At 35.8% G+C, this 27,342-nt stretch overlaps 3 protein-coding genes across 4 annotated transcripts; 1 reads left to right on the forward strand and 2 right to left on the reverse strand.

Moving 5' to 3' along the window:
* Nucleotides 1-672: 672 nt before the first annotated feature.
* On the reverse strand, nucleotides 673-10,399 carry LOC109241475 (WD repeat-containing protein DWA2-like). Of its 2 annotated transcripts, XR_002070243.1 has the most exons (15): nucleotides 10,282-10,399; nucleotides 10,122-10,205; nucleotides 9,917-10,049; nucleotides 8,811-8,922; nucleotides 7,633-7,732; nucleotides 4,706-4,833; nucleotides 4,104-4,173; nucleotides 2,956-3,044; nucleotides 2,696-2,741; nucleotides 2,307-2,380; nucleotides 2,109-2,179; nucleotides 1,977-2,035; nucleotides 1,371-1,427; nucleotides 1,102-1,287; nucleotides 673-981 (listed from the first exon to the last, which is right to left on the reverse strand). XR_002070243.1 is itself a non-coding variant. In XM_019408214.1 (14 exons), exons 1-13 carry the CDS (start codon nucleotides 10,324-10,326, stop codon nucleotides 1,386-1,388), a joined length of 1,053 nt encoding a protein of 350 aa, XP_019263759.1. In that variant the 5' UTR covers nucleotides 10,327-10,399; the 3' UTR covers nucleotides 673-1,287; nucleotides 1,371-1,385. The 2 variants fall into 2 exon arrangements, 1 of the variants encoding a protein (XP_019263759.1); XM_019408214.1 differs by having other exon boundaries at nucleotides 673-1,287.
* A 4,109-nt stretch (nucleotides 10,400-14,508) lies between these two features.
* On the forward strand, nucleotides 14,509-18,111 carry LOC109241477. The gene is made up of 7 exons (XM_019408215.1): nucleotides 14,509-14,844; nucleotides 14,987-15,076; nucleotides 15,354-15,434; nucleotides 15,559-15,690; nucleotides 16,486-16,704; nucleotides 17,031-17,123; nucleotides 17,604-18,111. The coding sequence occupies exons 1-7, from the start codon at nucleotides 14,632-14,634 to the stop codon at nucleotides 17,763-17,765; spliced, it is 990 nt and encodes a 329-aa protein (XP_019263760.1). The 5' UTR covers nucleotides 14,509-14,631; the 3' UTR covers nucleotides 17,766-18,111.
* A 35-nt stretch (nucleotides 18,112-18,146) lies between these two features.
* On the reverse strand, nucleotides 18,147-26,901 carry LOC109241470 (pentatricopeptide repeat-containing protein At1g76280-like). Its single transcript, XM_019408210.1, has 14 exons — nucleotides 26,733-26,901; nucleotides 26,590-26,644; nucleotides 26,415-26,472; nucleotides 26,181-26,212; nucleotides 25,666-25,773; nucleotides 24,891-25,073; nucleotides 23,618-24,079; nucleotides 23,323-23,418; nucleotides 23,036-23,209; nucleotides 22,251-22,478; nucleotides 20,795-20,938; nucleotides 20,511-20,699; nucleotides 19,555-19,674; nucleotides 18,147-18,718 (listed from the first exon to the last, which is right to left on the reverse strand). Exons 1-14 carry the CDS (start codon nucleotides 26,744-26,746, stop codon nucleotides 18,335-18,337), a joined length of 2,247 nt encoding a protein of 748 aa, XP_019263755.1. The 5' UTR covers nucleotides 26,747-26,901; the 3' UTR covers nucleotides 18,147-18,334.
* Nucleotides 26,902-27,342: the final 441 nt, after the last annotated feature.

Here is a 27,342-nt window from a genome sequence, read left to right on the forward strand (position 1 = left end):
CCTCTATTCTCACAAAAATCTACTCTTTTTGTCATAAAAAGAATTGCCACTTTGCATGGAAGAGGTATTTACTAGGGGCAAAAAAATCAATGATACTAGAGAAAAGAAAAGAAAAGAAATTAACCATAAGATTTAATTGCAGTGGGCAGAATCATTTATCTGGTGCAAGAAGAAAGGCACGGTTAGAGCCATTCGCTGCTCTCCACGTGTCAACAAGAAAGTGTCTGATGACATGGCACAAGGCACATGCTGACGCAGAAATCTGATAAGCCGACTCATCATATCATCCTAACAAATGACTCCTGACACATCATTCATGGTGAAAAAAAGCTCCACGTGTACATGAAAAAGATGACAAATTCTTTTTAAAATAATTCTGACCTTGACTTTTGCTGTGAACTAGGAAACCGAATCACTTTTGACAAGTTGCAAATATGCTATCCCTGTGTGTTTGGATAAGCTTAGAGTCACGTCAATAACCAGTTAGGGGCAACAAATTTCCAATTTGGAAATCTAAGGGTTGAAAACTTTTATAGCCACACATCCTCCCCTAAATTTTCAAACATTATTTGGCACCTTCTGATTTAGCATCATATCCACGGAACCAGGCACAATGCTAACAAAACTTACATTTACCTTTACACCAAATCAATAGGTGCATAATCATAATCATAATCATAATCATAATCATAATCATACGATAGACAAATCAACCAATCAGCCTGAAATACTAACTGCAATCACAACGGTCTCATGTTTTTACAGAACAATAACATAGTAATATCTATTCGCGGAACTAGACGAGTAGAGTAAAAATTTAAAAAAATAAGGGCATCATGAACCGGGTACTCTGTTTGTTCAAGGAAAAGTTGTCATCAACACAGAAGTTAACACTTGGCCACACAAGAATCTGTCGACTTTAGTGATCTTGTGACATAGTCAGCTGGACAATAACATTGGGTGGATCCCATTATGAAGTACCTGGTCGGAAGTTTATGAAAAAGTTCATGACATCACTCTTTTCTGACCCTCTAAAACGTGCAAAGATATGACAACCATAAACTAATGTGAATGGAAGACGTAAATGTCCATGTGCCATACGTTTTGCAAATTCAATCTGGAGTGAAGCTGCAGGCTTAGAAGCTTCCGCATGAAATGAACTGCAAACGTCATACTAGATAAAATCAAAGAGATCTCCTGCAAAATTCTATATTCCACCTCGGCAGCATTAACTCCATTGCCAACACATGGTTCAATTTCAAGAATACATGTTTGGAAAGGGACATACTGTAGTGAAACAAACATGAAAAGAGATGAGTAATGGCAAAAGGATAATGAGGCCATACAAGGGATCAAGAGTCAGTACGTACTTCGGTTGTTCTGATTCATTTTCTTGGAAGATGAGGCTTTGTCGATTCTACAACCACCTGCTTACCCACCACAAAAAAATAAGAGGAAAAACAATAAATTACAACAACAAAACACTTGCCAATTCTTAGAAGCCACACTTCCACTTCTTAATTTATAACAAGACAAAATTCTTAAGCCAATTTAACATGAATTAGAAATAATAAACTAATTGTCCAAGTACACATGCACAATTGTGGGAACATTTTCTATGTCATCCTGAAATCTGGACTCAGAATTCCAACACAAGAAAAGACACAGATGCAACCACAAGCCTCCACTTTAAATTCCTTCTAAATATAAAAGCATAGAATTATGTAATCATAATTATGATGTAAAATAAATGTATTAATCGGACAAGCTAAAGACAGCTGTCAAAAATATAAAGATGGATGTTAAAAAATTTGGACAAAATTTTCTATTCGCCTATTTTGCAGCAATACCTCCTATTGTTAATGCAGATCAAAGCTAGAGTAATTCACAGACTGCAAAATCTGCTGGTTAATTTCCATAGACGACATGCATATTTCTTCTTGGTTCTTCTGGCAAATACCAAATAGAGATCTTACCCTTCCATCATATGATAATGATGCAAATATCCACGGCTCTCGATAGCTCCAAGCAAGTCCTACAACCAAGATGGACTAGTCAACTGATGCTTACAAATTAAGCTGATGAGGCAACAAGAAGTGCTTACTTACCATACACACTGTCTTCATAGTCACTATATGAGTTAAGCAATGGATCGACTGGCCTATTAGGGGAGTCAAAGCTGAAAATCCAAAAACTTCATGAGATACAGTGAGAGAAGATATTTTCAAGTGATTATTATTTTTTATTTTTTTGCTTTTTCTTCCTTTCCTTTTTTGCGGAGAAAGGGAAGAGGTTTAAGAAAGCACCTCTCTGATGATGGTTTGTCGCCACTAGGAGGAGAAGCCCGCCACAGATTGACAGCAGAATCAGTTCCAGCACTCTGCCAAAGATTTTGTTTCAGCAACAAGTTATCAATGACCATAGTAGAACACACAACTTGTTTTTAATACTAAAACCATATGCATAGTAGATAAGACATGGGACATGCTGTCAAGAGCTTTCAGTGCAAGTTACAGAGCTAAAAGTCATCCTATATCTAAAAACTTTAAGATGGAATGCTTTTTTTTTTTTTTTTGGGGGGGGGGGGGGGGGGGTAATTCAGCATAGAAAATTGTGGCTCAGTGGATGTGTGCACACGTGTGCTCTGTACATAGAGAGGAAAGACAAACAGATACAGAAAATGAAGAGAAAGAACCAGAATTAAGTCTTCATATTCGGGATTGCACTTGACAGTCCATGTCCTGTGAACAAACATCAACTGCATTTACTCAATATGGAAAAGGAAATCCAGAAAGAAATTCTAATCCTTTACCCGAACGAAAAAAGTATACGTTCATTAATTTGTAGGACACATAGTGAAACACAAATTAAAAGACCAGAACAATAATCTTATATCAAAAACTGAATTAACTAAATGTAAGAGTAAGCAGCCTCATTATTGCCACAAAGAAGTACCAGTGAGCATGTCCAGGAAGCTCAAGGACGGGAAACTTCAGCATTCTAAGATCCCATATATGTATCCCAGATTCATCTTCAGCCGTTACCTGCAGCATTTAAATACATCTTCACTGACACAGAACGCCTGCTTTCTTCCAGGGAAAGAAAAAGAAGCTAAGAACGAACTACTTTGAAATTTTAAACAGACAGTTGAAAATTACGACGGTAAAGCTATGATAGCAATACCTTGCACATAGAAAACCAATACCACTTTCTCCTGTGTGTACCCATTTTAAATCTTACGAGGAAAAAAAATGGAGAACCTAAAGCATTCAGAGGTGAAAACCCAGATTTATCAAGTCTAGCTAACTATTGATATTTCACTTTGATTCTTACTTGGAATCTTATTATGTTCTCTTTAAGAAATTTAAAAATATTGTTCCAAACATAACAGAAAAAATCCTCAACTTGATCACGGTTTCTTGATAGAAAAGTTCCAAGAACACAGGATAATCATCTTCATATCAAAACTGGCATGTTAAAGATAACAAACTTCTATTTAGGTACAACAACAACAACAACAAACCCAGTATGATCCCAACAGGTGGGTACAAACTTCTATTTAGGTAGATGGAGATATTAAAATACATAAATATGCGAACTTCTTCAGATTAAACAAACAATCATTGACCAAGAACCAGAAGCCTGAAACAGAAGTACAGCCATTAGAAACACCAGACCACAGCCATACACTTTTGAGGAAGTACTTTCCATGTCTTGACATTCTTCTCATTCCATTCCATAGAATGATCACTAGCAGGAAACAGAAAGTAGAAAGTAGAAGATAGTATGTTTAAAGAACAAAAAGATTTATCCTTTCCTTCTTCGAGCAGCAGCAAGAGTACCTCCCAACTTCCCATATTGAAATTTAAATGTTAGTCTGAAAAATCATAAAGGAAAAGGAAAAAATGTTTCCTAAGATGGGTCTACATTAGAGTGTCAACTCCTAACGTTGTTGATATCAACATATATGCATACAGGCAAACAACAGATATACTTCACACATTCATAAAAACTTACTCAAAAAGATTTTTTCATTTACAAACAATGGACGATAAATCAAGGGAAAGATGCAACTTAATAACTTCACAAAGCTATGTACTTACAAGCATAAACTTTCTCTTCACATTGTAATCTAAATTACGGACATGGGGATGATCAATTGAGTTTGTTTTCCTGCAGTAGAATTAGCCATGATGTAAATTGTGTCTTGATAATTATTCAATTAATAGGACAAAGCAAAAATAACTTAACATGTACATAAAAAAAAGCAATTAAATAATGCAGTGAGCAACTTTTGTGCCTTAAACTTTTACCCTTTTGTAGTAAGCGCACACTGTTATATTTGGGCCCTTGAAACTATTTATTATTCGTTTATTTCTTAAAATCTATGCCACGCTATGACTTGGATCTCTAGTTTATGGCACTAGATTCTATGAAATAGATGGAGTATGTGCTTTATGGTTTTATTTCTCTGTATAGATTAGGCTATATCAACAACATGACAATATTTTCTTTTTCCCCCTCTTTCAAAGTATATTTTGTCCTAAGAGATATAGTTGTCCATGCCATGCTACTTACTTACCGTGCAAGTACTCTCTTCCATTCTTTTCTGGTATGATTTATCTTGAACTTATTCACAAGTGAACAGTGACTAACAACAACCCATGAAACAGAATATAGAGAATGAAGTACCATATTCACTTACTTCATTGTCCGTAGATCCCAAAGTTGGACTGATGATTCACATGTTAGTGCTAGAGCATTATAATCATGAGGATCCCAGGCGCCCCCAGATAAAGAATGTAGCACACCTGCTGATTCTTGTGATTGTACCTAAATTTTGCAGCAGACCTGAATAAAAATTAGCCCCACACAAAATCAGAAGTAACAACACTTTTACAACTATGCTTGAGGTTCGCTGGAGCTAAGAACGGTGATATCCAAAGACGAAACACACAGAAGCCTAAGGTAAACTAAAGACCACCTTGTATTCTAAAAAAAGGCACGAGGATACACTAACCAAAAAGAACATCTCAAGATAAAATTTTCCAGCCCAGTAAATAGGTTTTAGCTGTAACAGAAGCAGTATATAGTGCAATTACATGTTTATTTTGAGCGATCTATTTCTAGTAATCAAACAGTTCGGTGCTTAAAACGTCCAGCTATGAGGAGCATCAGTGAACTTTCAGCCAACATATATGCCATTTCAAATTGTTCATCAGCTTTCACCCTATATGTGTTAACTGAGTATTATTATTCGTATGTTCCTAGTTCACAGTATTTTCAAACTATCAGAAGGTTGCACAAATGTAGTATTATGCACTGTGGATTTGCTTCTCCAACCCCTTTTCCCATGCCAAACAATGATATACTTCTTGCAGTAGCATAAGAGAAATGACTGTTCAAGAAAGCATGTCTGGATCGAAAATATGTTAACGGGAATACCAAACATGAGCAGCACCTTTCTCAAAAGACAACTAAAACAAAAGGCGAAATACATAAACCACCTCTTTAAGTTGTCCTCAACGATCAGCCAGACACCCTAACTAAGCCAATGACCAACTAAACACCGCAGGTGTCTATTAAGAACGTCAACTAAACACCCACGCATGACTTGGCATATCGCGTGTTGCACACTCATGTAATAGCATGTTGCCTCAAATTTTAACCTATTTCCAGAGGTAATAAATGGGTGTAATTCCTAATTTTTCCTTATTGAGGTCTCATTTTATACCCAAAACACCTAATTAACACTTCCTCTTTCTTCTCTCTATCTCCCCTACTTGTGACTAGGTTCCACCATACTATTTTCCCAAAATCTGCACTCACGAGCTCTAACCTAGGTTTTTCTACAAGAACATGCTTTTTGTTTTTTAATTTCTAAGTGTGTTTGTTTATGAGAATGGTAAGGGAATGTGGAGGTGGTATGATACTGAAAGAGATAGAGGAGATCTGCGTTTTTTCAGTGAAAAAATGGAGAGTTTGCCTTGAGTTGAGATGTAAAATTGGTGAAAATGACATGAGATTAAAAAGGAGAGAAGTAGCAAGAAGAGAGAAAAGCTTCATTTTGATTTCATTTGGCAGTTGAAGAAGATGGGTGGGGGAAGGGAACAGAATGTTGATTTCTACTTTTTCACTTTAACACCATGAACCATCATGGTTCATACATGGATTATAACCTTCAAGACCACTGGATTTGGCGCCACTCTTTTAGCCTTTGGGGTTTTAAGTTCCTAATAATCCCTATAAACAGAGGAGAAAAGGGAAGAAGTGAGGCAAAACAGAAAGCAAGTTGGATTTGCCAGCCCATTTCCTTTTCCTTGTGGTTGTTGCTCTTTTACATATATAAATTGTTAGTTATTGGAATATTCTGTCCTACAATGGCATTGGCTCTATTGAATTAGGGATGAGAGAGAGATAGGAGGTGAGAGGGAGAAGCGGCAGAGGAAGAGGAAGAATACGTTGGGGGGGGGGGGGGGGGTTGAAGGTGCAGGGCGCTGGTGTGCTTAAAATTAAAAAAAAAAAAAAAGGGGGGGGGGGGGGGGGGGGTAGGTTTCTTTTCTTCAAGTGTATATCTTTGTTGATTACAATGTTTTAAAAGGCGTTTCCGGGGCGAGCCCTGGGGCGAGGCGCACCAAAAACGCTCCGAGGCGATAGTGTGGGGCGAAAGTCTCAAGAGGCGTACGCCCGGGCGTTTAAGGCGCATTTTTTTAGTGAGCGTAAGTCCCAGAGACTTTTTCAAATTAAAACAAAATTTGTTGAATAAATCCTTCATATAATACCCAGGTTCTCAACATTCAGCTTGGTAATTACTCAAAAGTTTTAAAAAGGAACTGAAATGTATTAAATTTAAAAGTCAAGACCTTTTTTATTGATTGAAGCTTTAATTCATGGTCTTTCCCAATTCTTTATCTTATCCGCTAGTCTGCTAATATCTCCCAAAAGCAAGAATATTCAATTTCTTTTACAAATACAAAGAGAACTGCATTCTACTTCATATCAGCAAGTTCAAAGTTCAAATTGCAAGTTAGCCATCCTTTTTGGTCCTCCATGTAGAAAACTTTATTCTGTTCGGCTCAAGTTATTTGTACTTCTAAGTAGCGTATAATAGATTGTTTTGACTAGTTTTTTGTGAGGATGAAGCACATCTATATTTATATTGTTTACATATTTCTTCAATTTTTATGCAAATTTACCTGTTTATAAATATTTAATGTAATTATATTATTTTATAAAATATTAAAAATAAAATACCTATGAAGCTTACGCCCCACTGAGGCATATGTAAAACGCCTCGCCTTACGCCCACGCCTTGTAAAACACTGGTTAATTATAAATGTCATATTTTTTAATTACAAATTAGGCGTGTCATTGTTTAATTGGTTCATTTGACATGTCATTGGCAAGTGTAACTTACGCATATGGTCTGCTGCACTCGGGTGTCTATTTGATATACTTAATAGTCACTTGAAGTGTTTAAATGATAAAGGGGCCAATTGAGGTGTCTGGCTGATCGTTGAGGACAACTTAAAGGGGCGGTTTATGTATTTCGCCACAACAAAATCAACATGAAGGATTTTACTTGGTCATTTTTATATGGACAGATCTAAGTAACCATATGCTGGAATATACCTGTGCATTTTTCTTTGAAGTATCAAAACTCCAGAGGAAAAGATTCTGCTCATCAATGCTAACCAACTTGTCATGCCTTCCTGTTGGCCACCAAAGTGTGCTGCCCACCATTTGCAATACGTTTAAGTGTCCGGGTAAATGAAACACATATGACCACAATTTAATAGAAAATTAAGAATAAAAAGGATGAGTCTTTGAAGCATGATAAACCAAAAGAGAAGGATCATAAACTGTTAACTACTTAAAACATCTCAAACACGAATTAAAGAACCAATTTGTTAGTAATTTACGGCTATCGAATTCTAATTATATGACCACCATCTCAAAGAGCTCACAGTTCTTTAAGATTATGCAAAAATTTGTTCAAGCAGCAGAACTGCTAGTTGAGACCAAAAGCTTTGAATTGCTTCATTCCAGAGAGCAAAGCAAAGAAAGGAATAAGCATGAAACAGAACACAGAAAGAAATGATGACTTTTGAAGTATTAGGATTTTTCATCCAAAATCAAAGGACTGCATTTTCGAATATATTTGAAGCACTCATGAATCATGGCACTCCAATTTTGGGAGATAATTAGGTTAGCTTTATCGAAGGGCAGCGTTAGATATAATATCAGCAACAATGTAACTGTTGGAAATCATATCATCAATATATTTAGCATAAGGGCTAACGTAGCATTGGATACCAGTACCAACTTGGTGCTGATGAATATATTGTTACCTTACTAAAAAAAAGAGCTAATGTAGCATGGAAATTAGAAGAGTTAATGTAGCATAGGAAGTGATAATAGGAGCTTCTTCTTTTTTTTTTTTTTTTTGAGAAGGAAATGATAATAGAAGTTAATGGAGCATAGGATTTCATCGGATCATAATTTCAAGTTGTTTTCTCTTTCTGTAAAATAAGATGCAATCATGCTTATATGTACCTAGATGGAAGCTGTTGTCAGTTGGGTAAGTTTCAATATTAAGCATTAGAAGTTACAACCGCAGCATCCATTCGAATGATTGAATGAACATGCAGAGTTTTGATGACAAGAAAATAAAGAGAATTTTGCACACAATGCATTCTGTATTTCTACTCTTAAGCCTTAGTGTTTATTTTTTATTATAAGCATGACAATCTTTTGAGCTCAGCGGCTACAGTAAGCTGTTCAAGTTTACCATATTTAAAAAGACTTACCACTTTATCTTCGAGCTATGAGCATCAAGAGCCGCAATCTTCTCTAGTTGTGGAGAATTCAACTGGCCATACAGCTCAGGGATCTGCCATATTGCTGCCCCATATGTTTCACCTACACACAAATAGATCAAATCATAGAACCGAGATCTCAAAAACATCAAATGACCAAAAACAACCGCACAGCATTCTAACATCTAAGGAATGCCACAAAAGGCAATTCAAATGCAAAGAACATCCTTGCGATCTTGCTTAAGCAGGAAAGTGAAGATCAGAAATTCAACTTATGATGCTACAAAATCGAAAAGAAACAAACTATTGCTCAAACCACCAAAGGATACTAATTCTATGGAAAATAGCAGAACACCAAAATCAATAGCAGTGTGGTTCAACCAAGCAACACCAATTAACTAGCACCCAAGGGTGTGACCTAGTGGTCAATGAAGTGAGAGGAGAACCATGAGGTTTCAGGATCAAATCTCAGCAGAATCACAAAATACTGGGTAATTTCTTTCCTTATGTCTAAGCTTGGTGGGAAGAGATAACCGGTACATATGGTGGTGGGAGGTAGCTAGTACTTGGTGAAAGAGTCGAGGGGCACAAAGCTGACCTTGACACTACCGTCATAAAAAAGCACCAATTAACTACGCATCAATCCCAAATTAGTCGGCTCAACTATATGAATCTTTTGCATTCATTTCACTCTATTGACAGGATTAACTATTAAAATCATTAATATCACATTAAACAAATTCAAGCAAAAGAGAACTGTCATGCCTAGATACTAAATTCCACTTTTAATTTAACAAATCTAAAAGATCACAGAAGCAACAACACACTATGTTCATGCAAATCAACTCAATCCAAAGTTAAGAAAACGAGACAGTGAACTAAGACAATTCATTAGTCGAATATACAGTTATACTGTCAGGTGCTGATAGAAAATTGAGCTGTAATCTAACAAAAAACTAAAAAATCAACAGAAGAAACAACATACTATGTTCATTCAGATCAACTTGATCCAATGTTATGAAAATGAGAAAGCTAACTAAAGAAGATTCATTAGCCGAAAAAACCGTAAATAAAGGAAAATTAAGCAATAAACTTACCGGAAGAGAAAACAGTAGAGAATATACGTTGATCGAAGGGACACGAAGCAAGGTCCCAGATCTCGTTAGGATGAGAAAAGAGACCTTCACAGATCAATTCAGTGCCAGCTGAAGAAAGCCGAATCAAATGTACCTGCAGAATGTCGCATTACTGGCCAATTCACTAATTAGGATGAAGTATGAAACGAAGGTAATTGAGTAGTACCTCATTTTCTTCTTTGAGGCTGAGAGTTCCGGTGAGGAAACTGGTGTGATCCGTGTCGGCTTTCACGTCGGCGATACACCGTGCCTTATCCGATAAATCAGCGAATAATTAGGGTTTATGCGAAATGAAAGGAGGAAAATAATGAGGATTGGAGTTGAACCTGATATTTGAGACCATAACCGATTCCAGTTGATCCTCCTTGCATTGATTCGCAGCGTAGAGCTTGAGCTTTTTCGCGGTTTGATTTTAACTCGGTACAGATCTTAAAGTGACGATATTTTAATGCGTGAGTTACACATTTAGGCCTCATTTGATTTTTTTATTTATTAATATATTTGAATATTAAGATTAATATATTTGAATCTGGATACATATTTGAATATATTAAATATATTAAGATATGTATTAAGATCTGAATAGAAATAATTAAGATTGCTTGAATTTTGACATCTGAATGTATAAAATTTATCTTTATTTGAAAATTAATAAACATAAAATTCAAATGAAATACTAACTAATCTATATTCTATCAATAAAATATGATAGTTGTTGGTGGTGATGGCTAACGGGTGAATGTCGATTAGAGGCGGTGGTTGATGTTAGTTTTGGTTAATGATGGTGGTTCATGCTAGTAGCTAGCAGCGACTGGGAGCGATGGCGATTATAATCGAGGATGATGAAGGAGGGTGATGATAGTTAATAATGGCGGGTGGTGGTAATAATCTGTTAGACGTGATAATAATGGTGGGAGTCCCATTTGCTATAAACGATTGCATTCGGTGATTGCAAGTTATGAGTTGCAGTCATAGATTATGAGTAATACTTTTAATTTGCATTCACAACTACAATTTATAAGTCCCATTCCGTATTTTAATAAATTACATTTTTCAAGTTGCATTTTATTTACTTCAAAATGCAGTTCTGTCCGTACAAGTACGATTTAAGGGAATATCACTCTGTCTCATAAGGGTCGTTACTCAATTAAGTTAGAGCCCGTTTGGATTAGCTAATTGTAATAGCTAATAAACTTGAAGTGCTGAAAAGTGTGCTGAAAAGTTTTTTTAAGTGCTGAAAATAATTTTAAAACAAGCATTTATGTGTTTGGATAGAAGTGCTAAAATGATAATAATCAGTTGATGTGTTTGATTAAAAAGTGTTAATAAGCTATTCTTTGTTAAATTGACTAAAATACCCTTGATTTTTTTTGCAAAAGATTATGAATTAAAAATTTATTTGTAAAGAAAAGAATTACCAACGAATATGGTATGAGGGGAATGTCAAGATATTTATTTTGAGAAAAGTATTTTGTAATCAAAAAATATTATTAAGGATAAACTAGTAAAAGTGTTGGTCAAACTAAAAATGCTTATAAGCCGAAAAGTTATAAGTTGGGGGTAGGGGTGCTTATCGGGCGAATTGTGCGGATAATTACGCTTAACGATTCGGCTTATCGGTTATCGGATTATAAGTGTAGTAATCCGCTATCCATCCAATAAGATAACGGGCGGATTGGTATTTGATTAATAATTATCGGGCGGTTTAACGGATAAATCAAATAATTTTTTTTTTGAACAATCCTAATTTGTTGCTACATGAAAGAATTTGTTAACACTTTGTAATTTGTATTCGATTGTCGAATGAGTCAAGAAAGAAGTATTTCCACCTATAAATTAAGGTTATTATGATACGTAACAAAGCTCCTAATAACTATAGAAAAGACTGAAACTTTATCTCTAAATTATTTTGAATTATTTAGGTACTTTATAATATGACATGAATGCACCAGGCTTTCATGTTTACATAACGTCACATAATACCAGGTTACATGATTTTAGTTTTTTTTTTCTTTTTAAAATTCAATCTACTCGACGAAGGAGAAAATGGAATAAAAAGGAATTACAATGATTCACTAACACACGGATAAAAGCATAAATATAAAAATTCCTAACGGGATAACGGTTTATCCGATAAGAAAATTGAGCAATCCGCTCCCAAACCGTTAAGCCGTTAATTATAAAATCTCAATACGTTCACAAACCATTACCCCGATAATCCGATGCCAATAAACCAATAAGCCATCAGTACGGTTCAGCTAATGGTTACAGTTCGGTTTTGAACAGCCCTAGTTGGGGGGACCAGCTTATGAGCTTATGACTTATGGCTGATTTTAGCTTATAAGCACTTTGGGTGTTTACGAAGTGCGTAAATAAGCCAAAAGGTGCTTAAAAGCCAGTTTGACCAGCTTATAAGCTTAGCCAAATACCCTCTTGCATGTAAATCGCATTTCACATTTGTGTTTTGAATGTTTTTTAACTTCTCACAAAATTATACACTAGTGAGAATTTTCAACCATAGTTGCTCATTTCTACAAAATTCGTCTAATAAGGATTGTAAATGTATAATGAGATAAATCGGTCGTTACATTAAAATTCTCCAAAAATATACTTGTTTCGACTTTTAGCATCTTAGAAGCTTGGTAAATAAGCTCAAGACACATAATATAAAATAAAAAAGAGATTTTGGCTATTGTATTTTAAAGGGCAAAATACATAATTTGCCACCTGAACTATATACCAAATCCCTGTTACACACTTTCTGACGGCGAAAATCATTTTACACACTCAACCTTTCTGAAATGTATCAATTACACATCGCTTTTTTCTTGATCAGTTTTCTAAAATATGTGTAATATCACGTACCAATAAGGCTATGACACGTGTCATTTTAAATAAGATATAAATAAAATGCTTAAAATTACAATTATATCCCTTAACTAAGTTCCCCCATTCAACTGTTTCTCTTCTCCGACGAATAATCTCCATTGCCGCTGACCAGTAGAAAGAAAACATACCATCAGCTTCCAATTCAAACCAACACACAACAGCCAAAGCTAACTATTACTTTTTTATTTCTATATAATTGTGGTCAGCTCCTAGCTTTCTGTGCATTTTATTCCTAGAAATATCGAGATTCAAAATAGAAAAACTCAAGAGAGTGAGAGGAATTAGAGATCTTCAGATACACGACAAAGACTGCAATGGAGTTAGCAGCGAGTCAAACAAAAGTACATCATTGATGCTAAGGCTACAAGCTATATTTCTCAAGTTAAAAGAGCATCAAAGACATCAAAATTATTGTTGGTTTTGTAATAAATTCCCCCAAGATCTGCATTAAATTGTCAAAAATTTCATCAAAAAGTTGCTACACCACCACTGGCCACTAATTCGCCGCCGTCTTCTCCGATCAATAAAATCTAAAACCACCACCTTAAAGAAATATAAGCTCATAAACAAAAGAATAAGTAAGATTATTGAAAACGTTCCCATATTTTGGGGAAGAAGACAAGGGAAATAACTTCTGGGTTGGAAAAGTATAAGGTAAGGTTCCGTCGAAATAGGGTTGAGGCTTGGTGGTAGCGAAACGGTGAGTAATTAAAGAAAGGTGTTAAAATTATTATTTCTAGGATAAAATATTAAATTTGTGACACAGTGTAAATCTATGAAAGAATTAACACAAAATTTGTACAGCTTAACGCGCTTTTTTGAGTATAAAATACGCGACTCAAAATGGTGTGTATTAGACACACTTCAAAAAGGTTGAGCGTGTAAAATGATTTTTGCCCTAAGAAAGTGTGTAAGAGGGATTTGGTTCATAGTTCAAGTGGCAACTTATGTATTTGGTCTATTTTAAAGTCTCACATTTCTTTGAATATCAAAGTGAATTCAGTCTTACTATTTATGTACAGATCCCTGTCCAAGTGGGCTGAAAAGTGAGCCCAAAAATTTCACGGTATAGCCAGTTTTTGGACTGGTCAATCAAAAATAGCCAGTATTTACCAAGTTAATGAAAAATAGCAACTATTTTGCTGCAATAGAGACCGGTCCAGCATAATATACTGGAGTTCGGTGCACTTGTGTATGAACTCCAGCATATTATGCTGGACCGGTATACTTTGCTGGCTCCAGTATAATATACTGGAGACTGGAGCACCGGTGCTCCAAACTCCAGTATATTATACTGGACCAATATACTTGTTGGAACTCCAGTATATTATGCTGGAGTTCTAGTGTACTTATGCTGGAACTCCATCATATTATGCTGGAGTTCCAACATACTTATTCTGGAACTCCAGTATAATATGTTGGAGTTCAAGTATACTTATGCTGGAACTCCAGCATAATATACTGGAGTATTTTCCGGGTTTTGAACAGTGTTTTCGCTCAGATTTATCTTTATACAAAAATTAGCTAAATTTCGATTACTTTTAAAATTGAGCTATTTTTGAACGACCAGTTGTAAATCTTGCTATTTTTAAAATTTACCTCATAAATCATAATCAAGAAGCCCACCGGAGGACCCGAAAGCCCATAATCATCACTGCCCATAATCATCACTGACTCACCCAGACTCATTCCTCTTCCCATAAGCTTTTCATGTTGTTATCATCAATGGAGATAATAGGGTTTTAGCTAAGGAAAAAAGAAAAACAATTCACTAAAAATATTCTAAAATGTCGTCGTTGACGTTGAAACCAAAATTTCTCTTGCAGTCTTACGGTACTTCGTCTGTCGATAGTCGACGGCTTTGTTCTTTAATTAGCTTCCAGAAGAAGAAAACATTTCGGAAACAAAGATTTACTTTGAGAGCTCAATCCTTCGATTCCTCTCAAAAAAACAATGAAAATGACAGTAAAAATGAGTCGAAACCTCCCAACGGCTCTATGGTACTCAAATTTTCAGTCTTTGTTCTTTATTTGGAATTAGTGTACTTTTTTTAAAGTTGAAAATGTTGGTTTGCCCTATATTGTAACAAAAATGCAGGCAAAGCAGGTTGAAAGATTTTAAAGTTAATAATGTTTATTGCAGCAAAAGAGCAGAAGGGAAATTCTATTGGAGTATGTACAAAATGTACAACCGGAATTCATGGAGTTGTTTGTCAAAAGGGCCCCACAACAGGTATTAGCTATAAAGTTTTATACTTTGATGAATTTTACCTTTTTAAATTTTTTTCTTGTGCATTTTCACTGTATATAGCAGGCCTAATTGGCCCAAATAGAGCGGAATAGATGTAGAGGACTCGTATAGATGAATCCAACTATTTTGTATTCAGGTAAAGCTGTTAGGTTTGTTGATGTAGTGAAGTAAACATAAGTGAAAGAGCTAATGTAACTGAAACTTGCTTGAAGTTCAAGGTACTAACGTGACATGTTTTGATAATTCTTATGTGTGATAGGTAGTTGATGCGATGCGCCAAACTGTGACAAATATGATTGGAACTTTACCTCCACAATTTTTCGCCATTACTGTAACCACGGTAAGTGGCTATGATTTCAAGGCTTTGCTAGCCGTTATATTTGAGATGAGACGTGCTTTGATTATGGACGTACATGTCATCTCTGGGGCCGATGTAATTTTGGGGGATGTTGATTTTTCTGTAGGTCGCCGAAAATCTTGCTCAGCTTATGTATAGTGTGTTGATGACTGGATATATGTTTAGGAATGCTCAATTTCGACTAGAATTGCAACAAAGCCTGGAACAGGCTGCCCTTCCTGAAGCACAGGAGGAAAAGGCAAGTACTTTTTCGTGTGTTGATTTGTTGCCATTTTCTGGAACTAAATGAATTACTACTCTTTACTGCCAAATAATGTGTCAGTTTCAATTTGGATAATTTACTTCAACATATCCTGGTTGTTTTGTAGTTATTCGTGTCTTCTCTCAGGTTGAAGTCTCTTAGCATCACTCATGGGATAAAAGACATTTAACACTAATAGTAAATGGATTAGAACGGGCAAATGAAAATTAAAAAATATTCCTCAATGTAAGGCTGATGGGAAGTGAACATCCATTCTCTTATCTTAGGTAGGTGCACATCTTCCAAGTTAGCAGGGTAGTCAACTTGCTGTTTTAATACAAGAGATGGAAGGGTAAATGATATCAATCTGTTCATAAAACTATTTCTGGTTTGTCTCTCTTTGTTCTCCAGAAAACTTTGACCGGAAAAGAACATATGATTTTGTTTAAAGATCATGATGTCACAATAAAATGTTGACTGAATAACAGGGAAAAGATTTTAGTAGCTTTTTAACTTTCAAACTTATTCATAGAGAAGCTTTCAGTTTGTCCTGGTGTCTATGTTTCCTTTTATTCCCCCATACCTTTTTTTTCTTTTGTTTTTCAAAAAAATGAATATTTGCTCTTTTTCTTTCCTGTCTTTTTGTCTTCTGGTCCATCTGAAAATACGTGTCCTTTGCTGGATCTGTGAAGTGTGAAGTACATGTCTGTCATTTGCTAGAACTGCTGCTTGAATTTGGTTGCCAAAGCCAATATTTCTGATGAGTAACTTAGCACTCTTTTTACTGTTCAGGATTCAACAGATTATGCATCAGGTACCCAGAAAAAGGTGACTGGAGAAGTCATAAGGTGGAATAATGTAACAGGCCCTGAGAAAATAGACGCTTTGAAGTATATTGAGTTACTTGAAGCAGAAGTAGAAGAATTGAATCGTCAAATGGAAAGGAAATCTGGTAGCGGTTATAACGAGCTGTTGGAATATCTGAAGACGCTTGAGCCCCAAAATATCAAGGTCAGACAGCTTGCTGCTTGAATTTGGTGAGGGTATTTGACATTCGATGTTTTAGTGCAGGTGGGGAGGATATTTGAACATTCTGGGATTTTTTGGTGTAGGTAGTTATTGCTTAAAAACTGTTTGCTTTATATTGGTTTTTCTGAGTTTGCTTAACCACTATGGACGAGTAATATCTATTTCACAGACCTTGAACTGCTGCTGAGTCCATGGGCAGGCTAGATACAACCTTAACGATTGAGCTTTTATTTATGTTTTTGTATAATTGTGTCATTCCAAATGGAGGTAAATTTTGTTGATTTTTGTTATGTAATGAGATATTGCAGGAGCTAACCAGTACGGCTGGAGAAGATGTCGTGCTTGCCATGAATTCATTCATTAAGCGGCTCTTAGCTGTTTCAGATCCTAGTCAAATGAAGGTATAACATTTTCAGTTATTGCTTATAAGAGAAATATTAGTTATAGTGGCCATTGTCTTGATTCATTTCTGCAAAGATTCTAAAATTTCTCTGGCTGGCATAGCGTCTGTACATATAGAAGATGTTTAAATATCACTTATCAATATTGATTAACTTAATGTATCCATAGATCTTCATTATGGAGATGTGTTCAAAACTCTCCTCTCCTTGTGCCCATTTTGGCTAAAACAGGGTAGCTCTCAACTATTGAGACTAATATTCATGGGATCCTACAAAGAAGTGTCAAAACCTCATTAATAAAGATGTTCTCTTCAAAAGTTTGTAAAGCGTATTTATCATGTATTATTTTAAAATGGCAAAGGCAAAGCCTAGATAAACTATGTATACTTTTGTGTTCCATAAGATATGCATTAAGTATTGGAATGTATGAATAACATGTTTGTTGGTATGCTTATCATTTTCCTTTCATATGGGCTGCAGACTAGTGTAACAGAGACAGGTGCCCCAGAACTTGCCAAACTGCTATATTGGCTCATGGTGGTTGGTTATAGCATACGGAATATTGAAGTCCGCTTTGACATGGAACGGGTACTAGGTACTCCTCCAAAGCTCGCTGAGCTGCCTCCCGGTGAAAATATTTAGACACCTGTAAAAAGTGTCTATTATAGCAAGCATAGAAAGTTAAAGCAACATGCCTTTTGATGAGCTTTGTTGGTGGAGAGGGGTCAATAGTAAAAGGTTAAAGAGCTTGTACGACTATCTGGGAGGACGACAGCCAAAATTGGTTTTAGTGGCATTTCTTCATTCACCTCCCCGCCCCACTCCCACTGTTATTCTCAGATTGAGAGCATCATTAAAACTCTTATGCAAGAAACTGTACTAAAAATTGATACGCAGTACAAGTTAAGTTAACCTGATTCCTCGCCCTCTAAATTGTACCTCTCCATTGATGGGAATGAGAAATTGTATTCCAGGACTAGCTTTCTGATATCTGATCTAACGACTTGATCTTTGAGGAATTACTAATAATAATACTACCGGTTCTTTTTATCTTTCTTTAAAGTTTTGATAGTAAGAAAATCATTTAATAGCATTAACTATAAAAGAGTACTTGACTAATTTACTCTAGTCTCTTCCTTAAATGAGTGAATAACGATTATAAGAGTAGCAAACTTTGATTTGAAAAGGATCGTTAATGCCTTCTTGGTTTCCTAAAGCATATTTGAAAGTCTCCTGGCCCATTGACTTTCACTAGGTGACCACGATACTGGATATCCAAGTATAGCACACCATCTTAATTGTAGTAAGGCAACAGTAAGATATTCCTTTGAGTCTTTGAAAGGCTCAAGAATCTGGGACTCGTCTTCCAAGTCTTCACCAAGAATTAGATTTTCGAGTTCAGTTTGCTTGTCATCCGCAATGTTGTCATGCCCAGCAATCATTCGCACACTCAAAACTTGCAATGCTTCCATGGCAGTATTGTAGAATCCATGGTCTACGTATGCAGCGAAAACATGACTGCAAGTTGATGGATCTGGCAGAACCCCATGGACGTGCATCTGCTCCACAATGAGCTCGATGACATCTATTCTTCCCTGGAAATAACAGTTTCATGACCTAGTTAGAAAGCATACAGATTCTTCAAGCAGTAAAAGGTAATATGCAGCTGCAGTTTTCATTTAACTTAACAAGTGGATGGGTTCATTCAATTTCCTGTTAAACTAACAGTCCTCTCCACTCCCCCTAACTGCCAGGCAAGTAGTTTTTCTTTCTTTCCGTGTTCTCTAGCATCCTAACTCCCCCAGAATCCTCCTCTCCACTGCCATCTATGATTAACATTTCTAAGAAAGTGTCCAGCGCCCTTCTGGAAGAAATCTAAGCTGAGAAAACACTACCTCTATATTTGGGTTTTTTTCAAGCTTTATGGAAATACCGAAAAGAAAAAATGATACCCCATTTGAATTCAGTTACTTCTATTTTTTGCAATAGAAGTAGAATTGTCTTGAATTCAGTTACTATCTTATGGTAGCCCAAGACAAAAATAATTGAAACAGCAAAAAGATTGATTGTGAAGCTTCCTTCCCTATGTTGCTTGGACTCTCCGAAATGTTGCTGGATGCGTGTCGGATCCTCCAAAAATACACTATTTTTGGAGGATCCGACACGGGTGCGGCATCATTTTGGAGAGTCCGCGCAACATAGTTCCTTCCTATAATTTCAAGATGAGGTACCAGGGTTCCACCAAATAACAGAAAAGAAATTCAAATAAAACCTTTTTTCTGTGCAACAATTTCATGTTATTCTATACATACAATAGATTTGGCTTCTAATTTACAATTATCGAAAATAAATAAATATTGGTTCTACTAAAAGGCAAGGATTTTATTAATAACAATACAATACCTTATAGGTTAATATTTTAGTTAATTACCTTCTCAGATGCCACTTGAAGAATGGTGTTATATAAAAGTACATCAAGCTGGATCCCTTCTGAAATTCCTTGATTCAACAATTTTAATGAACCATCAAAGTCCTCAGATCTCAACAATATCTGACAGCAGAAACAACTCAGTTCTCAGATGGAACATCAGTGGGCACCATTTGCAAATCAAAATAGTCATAGAGGGAAAAATAAGCTGGTGAACAATAACCATGCTTCATAGCTATCTATTACTCCCTCCGTTCCAGTTTATGTGAACCTATTTCCTTTTTGGTCCGTTCCAAAAAGAATGAACCCTTTCTAAATTTGGTAACAATTTAGCTTAAAGTTACAACTCTACCCTTAATGAGAAGCTTTTATAACCATACAAATACTCTGGGCCCCATTTGGACTTGTTTAGGACCACAAATTCCAAAAGTCTTCATTTTTTTCTTAAACTCCGTGCCCAGTCAAACATGTTCACATAAATTGGAACGGAGGGAGTAGTTCTTGTAGTACATTCACCCAAAGAAAGAGAACGCTTTTTATTCACCATAAGCTAAGATCTAGTGTACCACTAAGGCAGATAGGTGATGGTTGTGGCTAGGCATTTTGTCCCAACCAATCGCCAATATTTTCGCCCCCTTCCAGCTCAATAAAGTATCAGACAAACCCAAACTGTTGCAGCGTTTTAGAAAACCAACAAGTTAGTTATGGTGGTCTTGGGTTTACGAGGTTTAGTGAATCATTTGATTGATTTTCTTGGCAAAGTTTATAAATAGTCAAAAAGTTAGCGGGATAAGTGCTAGAAAGCACATACTGTCCACTTCATAAAAAGTCGTTTTCAACAAATAAAGAAGGATAGGTGCTTAGGCCAAGTTTGTGCAAGTTTACTTTTTATTTTTATTTTTCTAATGATCCAGCTTCCGCAGATTAGTGAGAATAGCTAAACAAGACTAAGCAAATACCTTTAACAGACCAGTTAAAGTCACTGCTTGAGGATTGAAACCATTGCGTAACATCATAGAGATCAGGGCAAGTGCAGATCTGAAACATCCAATAATGCTACAGCAATCAATCATGATATTATATGTTGCAGCATCAGGTGGAACTCCAGAAGACACCATAGATTTGAATATCTGTGTTGCCATTTGGCTCTGAAAAGAAAAAAATAGACTCAGTCAGCAGACACAGTGTCACTGATATAACTATGAAACAGATGCTTATATAGTAGAAATCCCAGGTTGATTACCTCTTTAGCCTCAACAAGGGAATGCAAAACTGTATTATAGACGGGTGTGATCATATAAGTGTCATAACGAGAGAACCGATTCTCCGCAGCATGTAAATATTGAATCAGCTCCTTTATCATCCCTTCTGTTCCAAGCGCTTTCAACTGGAAAATAAAGAAGAGTAAAATCCATGGATATTGCACAAAAGCATGCAGTCAATACAATACTGGAACTTAAATCTTTTTAGTATTAGGGCACAAAACAATGGAGCATCTGCAGTAGAAGCATAAACAAAAGCTGCAAGGTATGGAGCTGTTTCATAACTCAACCATGAGGTCAGGGCTCCAGTCACTAACGGAGAAGGGTGGTGACAAAACACTGTCGGTCTCCTAGGTAGATGGATTTGGAGGAGGGTGAGGTAGGGGTGGGCATCGGTCGGTTCGGTTTGGTTATGAATATTATCGGTTTAGCATATCGGTTATCGGTTTATAAATTTGATAAACCGATAACCGAACCGATAAGATATCGGTTATCGGGTATCGGTTAATCGGTTATCGATCATTATCGGTTCGGTTATCGGTTTACCCGATAAGATAACTCAATCTAGAGTTAAGCAAAAAAGAAAAGACAATTCACTGGAGTTAAGCAAAAAAGAGAAGAATTCACATATAGTATACTAAAGACTTACGCTAGGAGTAACTAGTAAGGTCTATGAAGAATGAAGATGAAGCAACTGAAGAGTGGGGTTGAGAAAGAATAGGAGAGAATGAACTGAAATCCTAGAATTTGTATATACTTAAGATAAAGTCGTAATTTTATTAATTCTTATTGGGTTATCGGTTAACCCATTAACAAAATTGGCAAACCGAGGCCCGAACCGATAACCCAATAGTAAAAAAAAATTCTAAACCGTTACCGAACCGTTAATCCAATAACCCGATACCGATAACCCAATAAACAATTAACGGTTCGGGTTATCGGTTTTACCCGATATATGCCCAGCCCTAGGGTGAGGCTTACCCTATCAAAAAATAAAAGATAGTTTTTTGTGTATATGAGCAGACACTATCTCTCTTTCTTGTAATCTTTTGCTTGCTTCCACTGGATGCGTTTAATGAATTCCCCTTACTTCATTAAAAAAACGATTTAAACACATTCCTGTACAATATTTGACAATTATATGAAATACTTTAATTATCAAAAAAAAATTATATGAAATACTTTACTGATTATTTAACAAAAGATTTAATAGAGAAACACTATTATGAAAATGCAAATAAAAGTATAAATAAGCTATTAGCATAGTAGACATTAGATTAAACAAACTATGACATCTTCAATATTTAAAATTCAGTGACCCAAATCATAGCTGATTTACTCATTCAGATAATCATCTCTACTTAGCTTAGGAAGTAAAACAGTAATCAAATAGATCAAAAGCTAAATTTGTTTTAGTTGAGGAAAAGTATCATTTACCACATTCTTCAATGACAGGTGACTGTGCTGAAGGCCGTATTTCATCATATCCATTTCTATAGCATTTATCCTTTTAGCAACATCCACTTGTGACAGCATGTTGCCCTCTTCATAAGGTGCATTCACATTACCAAACAATGAGAATAGCAATTCATATGTCCTGATATTTGGCTGGAGATTCAACTTTTTCATCTTAGCCAATATCTGAACTGCTCGTTCAGGTTGATCCTACAATATTAATTTGTAAAAGACTCACAAACTGGACATCTCAGTCTAATACAATTGACAAGAGAGATGCGCAATTCTACCGAAAAGATGCTGAAAAAACAAGGTGATGCTGGATATGGCAGAATTTAGAAGACCCTAAAGCAATATATCTAGTCTTAGTTACAACAAGAGGGGGCGTTATCCATATTTGAAATTCTAGAACATTTAAGTCAGAGGGTAGTTATAGTGGCAACATTTTAGCTTGACATACAAAACTCTTTTGCTGAAAGCTAGCTCAAAAATCTCATATTCCTTATAAATCCTGAAGAAAGCAAAAGATATGGCGGTGATATCAAGATGTGAAGAAGCAAGAATATGCTCAGAGATATAATTTTGACTGGCTAGAAAAACAAAAGTCTGGACAAGCTGATTGGTCTTTTTGAACTATCCACGAACCTACTTAACTGAGAGTCAAAACCTCACCAGTTCCAACTGTACTGATCTAAGGATGGGAGCAGTGATGATCTACTGCTTTGAATTATATTGTATTTTTTCCGAAACAATTATTTATGTCTTACCAGGACATCACATGCTTCAAGGAAAGCATTATAAGGACGAGGACTTCGGATTTCGGCTATCTCATCCAAGAAAGCCTCTGCCCTATCGAGTTGTAACTCTCTGCTGCAGATGACTGCTAAAACAGCAAGAGTTGAATCATGAGGCTTAATATTTTTCTCTTGCATAACCTTTAGCTGCAAAATTTGAAAAACTACATCATGTCAAACTGAGAAAACCACGAGCAAGTACTATCCATGGAGAAAGAGAAGTTCCAAAGAAGATTCCCATGATAATAAGTATATCTTACCACTTCCACTCCATCACTAAATCCTCTTGCGGTAACAATTGCCCTAATGAAGCCATCATATGTACTCCCTGATGGTTGCAAACCAAGAGTTTGCATCTAAACAAAAGAGATGACTTAGTGAAACACAAACAGGAAATTCCTTATTGATATTGAGACAATTGTTATTGGCATATATTTCTGTGTTCAACGATGATATGTGTCTAGCCATATTGTTCTAAGGACTCTGACTATCCTACTGATCCCTGCACTCACATTGACCAAATGGAGACATAGCAACTGGACATTGTAGTAATACCTGTAACATTAACTGCTCAGACAAATCACAATTTTGAACTTTTGCACAAGCATGCATGACATCATTGAAGGACCACCTTAAAAGTTTTGTAACAGATGCACTTAATGGTTTTTTTACTGTGCTTATTTCAATGCTGCCAATACTTTGCCTTTCCAAGTCAAAACTGGTGCTACCCTCTGTGTTGAGAGATGCATCGATGAAACTCAGGTTGCCAGTGGAAGGCGCTGGAATATCCAATCTTAAATCACAAAACCTTCCTTCAGCAGTTCTACTTATGTAAGAGTTTTCTCTAACAACCAAGCTCACCATGTGTTGTAAAGTTGTGTAGGCTGATTGCAGATCTCTCAGCTCCATAAAGGACCATATAAACTTCCTAAGAGAAATAACGCTGAGACTGTAATATTTACTACATTCCTTCCAGATTTCATGGACAGCAGACAGGCTTTGCTGCAAAACTGCAAGCTGAAACAATGAGCTTAGAACAACATTTATTCAGACAAACAATTAAACTGCTGTCTTAAGAACTATATTCAACATTTAAAAAGCTGATTTAGAACAAAATGAAACAGAAATAATTAATTGCATGGTGCATACTACCTAATTTGGTTAGGAATGAAGAGGGAGAAGTGGATTAAAGGAGGTGAATAGTTTATTTTCCTTGTCCCTGGCGAGGGAAAATCTGATTGCACAAGTTCTCGTTTCACTTCTTGTTAAGACAAAGGAGAAATGATCTCCAAAGCACTTCTCAAGAACAAGAGATAACATTTAACAGAATATAGATCATACAAATTAGTGAAGGCGATGTACCAGAAAGTAAACCATATTATCCAAATAATTATTGCTGGAGAATATTTAAGTTACCAACCGATGCTGAATAAGAAGCTCCTATACAGCATATCATATAATCACAAGTTTCACAGTTGGCTATCAGATTAGATTTCTGCTAGACATCAGGAATCAGTTGGAGAAGAACGCAACCTACTGGAAGTACCACCTTTTAATTACAAATGCATAATTGGTTTTATATCACAGCATGGGACTGCTGAATATGAAATTTTTTGTTACACAAAGTTCTATGGTTTTAAGGTGTTATAAGCAGAAAAGAAGCATCAAAACTGGGGTCGATATGAATCAGTTCTATAACCAGAATTAGCATGAATCAATGGAAATGATTCATTGGGAATATAGTAAGAGGGACAACTGGAAGACAAATAAGATATTAAACTTTAACTACAGGACAATAACATTTCTGTTGAAAGACCTCTAGATGCACCTTGAGAAGCTGAGCATATGTTATCTCATTCTTTCCCACCATCTGATGCTCCATCAAACCCATACATTCATTAACATAATCTACTGTATGTGTTTCAGAACAAGCCACCAAGAAGTTGTTATAAACAGGCAACATAGAATAACTATTTGGGTTTTCTTCCATGATACTCATCAAACTGAGTGCCTGAATGAAATAAAGAAGAGAAAACTTTAATATGGAGCTTATGAAGCAAATCCTTTACAAAGGGAAGTATTGAAATAAGAGTCTTCAAAGAGATATCAGATGGAAACACATAAATGACACAACAACAACCCAGTAAAATTCCACCAGTGAGGTCTGGGGAGGGTAGAGTGTACCAGACTTTACCCCTACCTTAGAGGGGGTAGAGAGGCTATTTCCGGGAGACCCTCAGCTCAGATAAACACAAATGACACATGGCAAGGAAAAGACAAATATAATTTCTCAATAATAATGCAAGTAGTACAACGGGTAATTAATCATTCAGATAGGATGTCACTTGAACTTCCAAAAGAATATCAAGAAGAAGTCAGATAAACCGACAATGTGATACGCAAACTACACCTTGCAGTAAATAATAGTATCCTCCATCAAGCACCTAGATGTCAGTTGTCCAATTAAAAGTCTGGCAATTCATAAACATTCATCTTCGGACAGGTAGAAAAAATACCATTGAGAGTTGAAGTTTAACAGTTATTCGATAAGTTCTTTTAGAGCCAGTCTATGCTAATTTGGAAAGCAAACCAGATGCTAGTACCTCCTTCAAGTAACCCCCTTTACAGAGTGCTCGAACAGCAAGAAAATAGCACTTGGCACTAATGTCGATTTCCTTCTCCTCCATAATCTTCCAAGTCTCCATCACAAACTACAGCCAGAAAAAAGAAGAAGCACAAAACTTCTTCAAGTTATTGTTCAGACGAGACAAAAAATATTGCAAAATGACATTCCAGAAAGCCTGCATATTTGTTCTTAGTAGAAGTAAAAGACATTAAGGTAGTTGGCACAGGATGTCAATAATTCTTTGTCCGGGTATCTAACCTAGCATATACAACATAGTTGATTGACCATTTAAACTATCAGTGGCTATGATTCTGCAATATGTGCTCATTAATGTAAAGTACTATGATGACATTTCTTATCTGATACACAAAAACAGTCAGGATAAACATATATCGTATGCAGGGGCAGAGCTAAGTTGTTCAACTGAATCCCCTTCGTTTAAAAATAAAACGACGCAAATAGAGTAAAAACAAATTTTTTTGGTATATTTACACTGTTCAATCCCATTGACAGAAGGAAAAATTCTAGTTAAGTGACAAAGGGAGTTCAAAAATTGTTTTAAGTCGTAGGTTCAAATTCCAGGAATGACATTTCTAGTGGCTCCGACACTGATCATAAGCATATCCTTTTTGCATTTCTACATAGATACATGAATCTTGTGTCACAAATAAATATGGATATTCACATTCACAAATACCAACAAGTTGATGATTTATCATTTTATACCGCTAGAGGTAGTGAAAGTTCTCATAGCTTGGCTAAAGCCTCCAATTTCCTTCCCTCCCTACAAAATAAAACTCTATTAGAATTCAGCTTCAATTAATTCAACAAAATGTAGCAAAACTATAAGCAAAAAATAAGAAATAAAAAAATTAGCTTTTACTGCAAAAAGTTAACTTACATTTCGAATATCATTTAAAAGTGTTTGCACTATCGAACTCGATCGGACTTTCGATCTGGTAAAAATAAACCTATAAGAACATTATATATCCAAAAAATGCAAGTAACTGAGTGAGTTTTGAATAATAAAGAAATTGTACTTACAGAAGTTTAGGCATGTTCACAGTGCTTCCTGTTAAATAACTTAAAAACTTTCGGTAAATTTTAATAGTATTAGCGAAGAAACTCGCCGGAGCGGCGAGTCTATAAAGTCCGGTAAATGTATCGAGTATAGGCTATAGCTAGCCACCTCCGGCGAGTCGCGAGAAGACACTGGTTGCTGGGCTTCTTTTCCTTTTTCAGACACATTACTGGGCTTTGGCCCACGTTACTGGGCTTCGGTTCACTTAAACTTTGGGCCTAGAATTCTACCGACTGAGACCGATCTTTCCATGTGAAACTGATATTTTATTTTTAATTTTGGGGTTTTGACACAGTTACCTACAAAAACAAAACTATTTACCTTTGTCTACCCATTTGTTTTTCTACCCATAAACTAATTACATTTCATACCCACAGTAGGTTTTGTGAAAATTTTTTCTTTATTCTCCAATTCTTTTTTATGTCTATGCTTCTTTTCTTTTCTTTTTTCTTTTTTTTCTTTCTCCTTTTCTTTTTTCTCGTTTTCTTCTTATTTTTTTCTTTTTTTCTTTTCTAATTTCATTTAATTTTTTTTTTATATTCTTTTTCTCTTCATAATCTAATTTCATTTACT

The sequence above is a fragment of the Nicotiana attenuata genome, unplaced genomic scaffold (genome assembly GCF_001879085.1).
Source record: "Nicotiana attenuata strain UT unplaced genomic scaffold, NIATTr2, whole genome shotgun sequence".
Lineage (NCBI taxonomy): Eukaryota > Viridiplantae > Streptophyta > Magnoliopsida > Solanales > Solanaceae > Nicotiana > Nicotiana attenuata.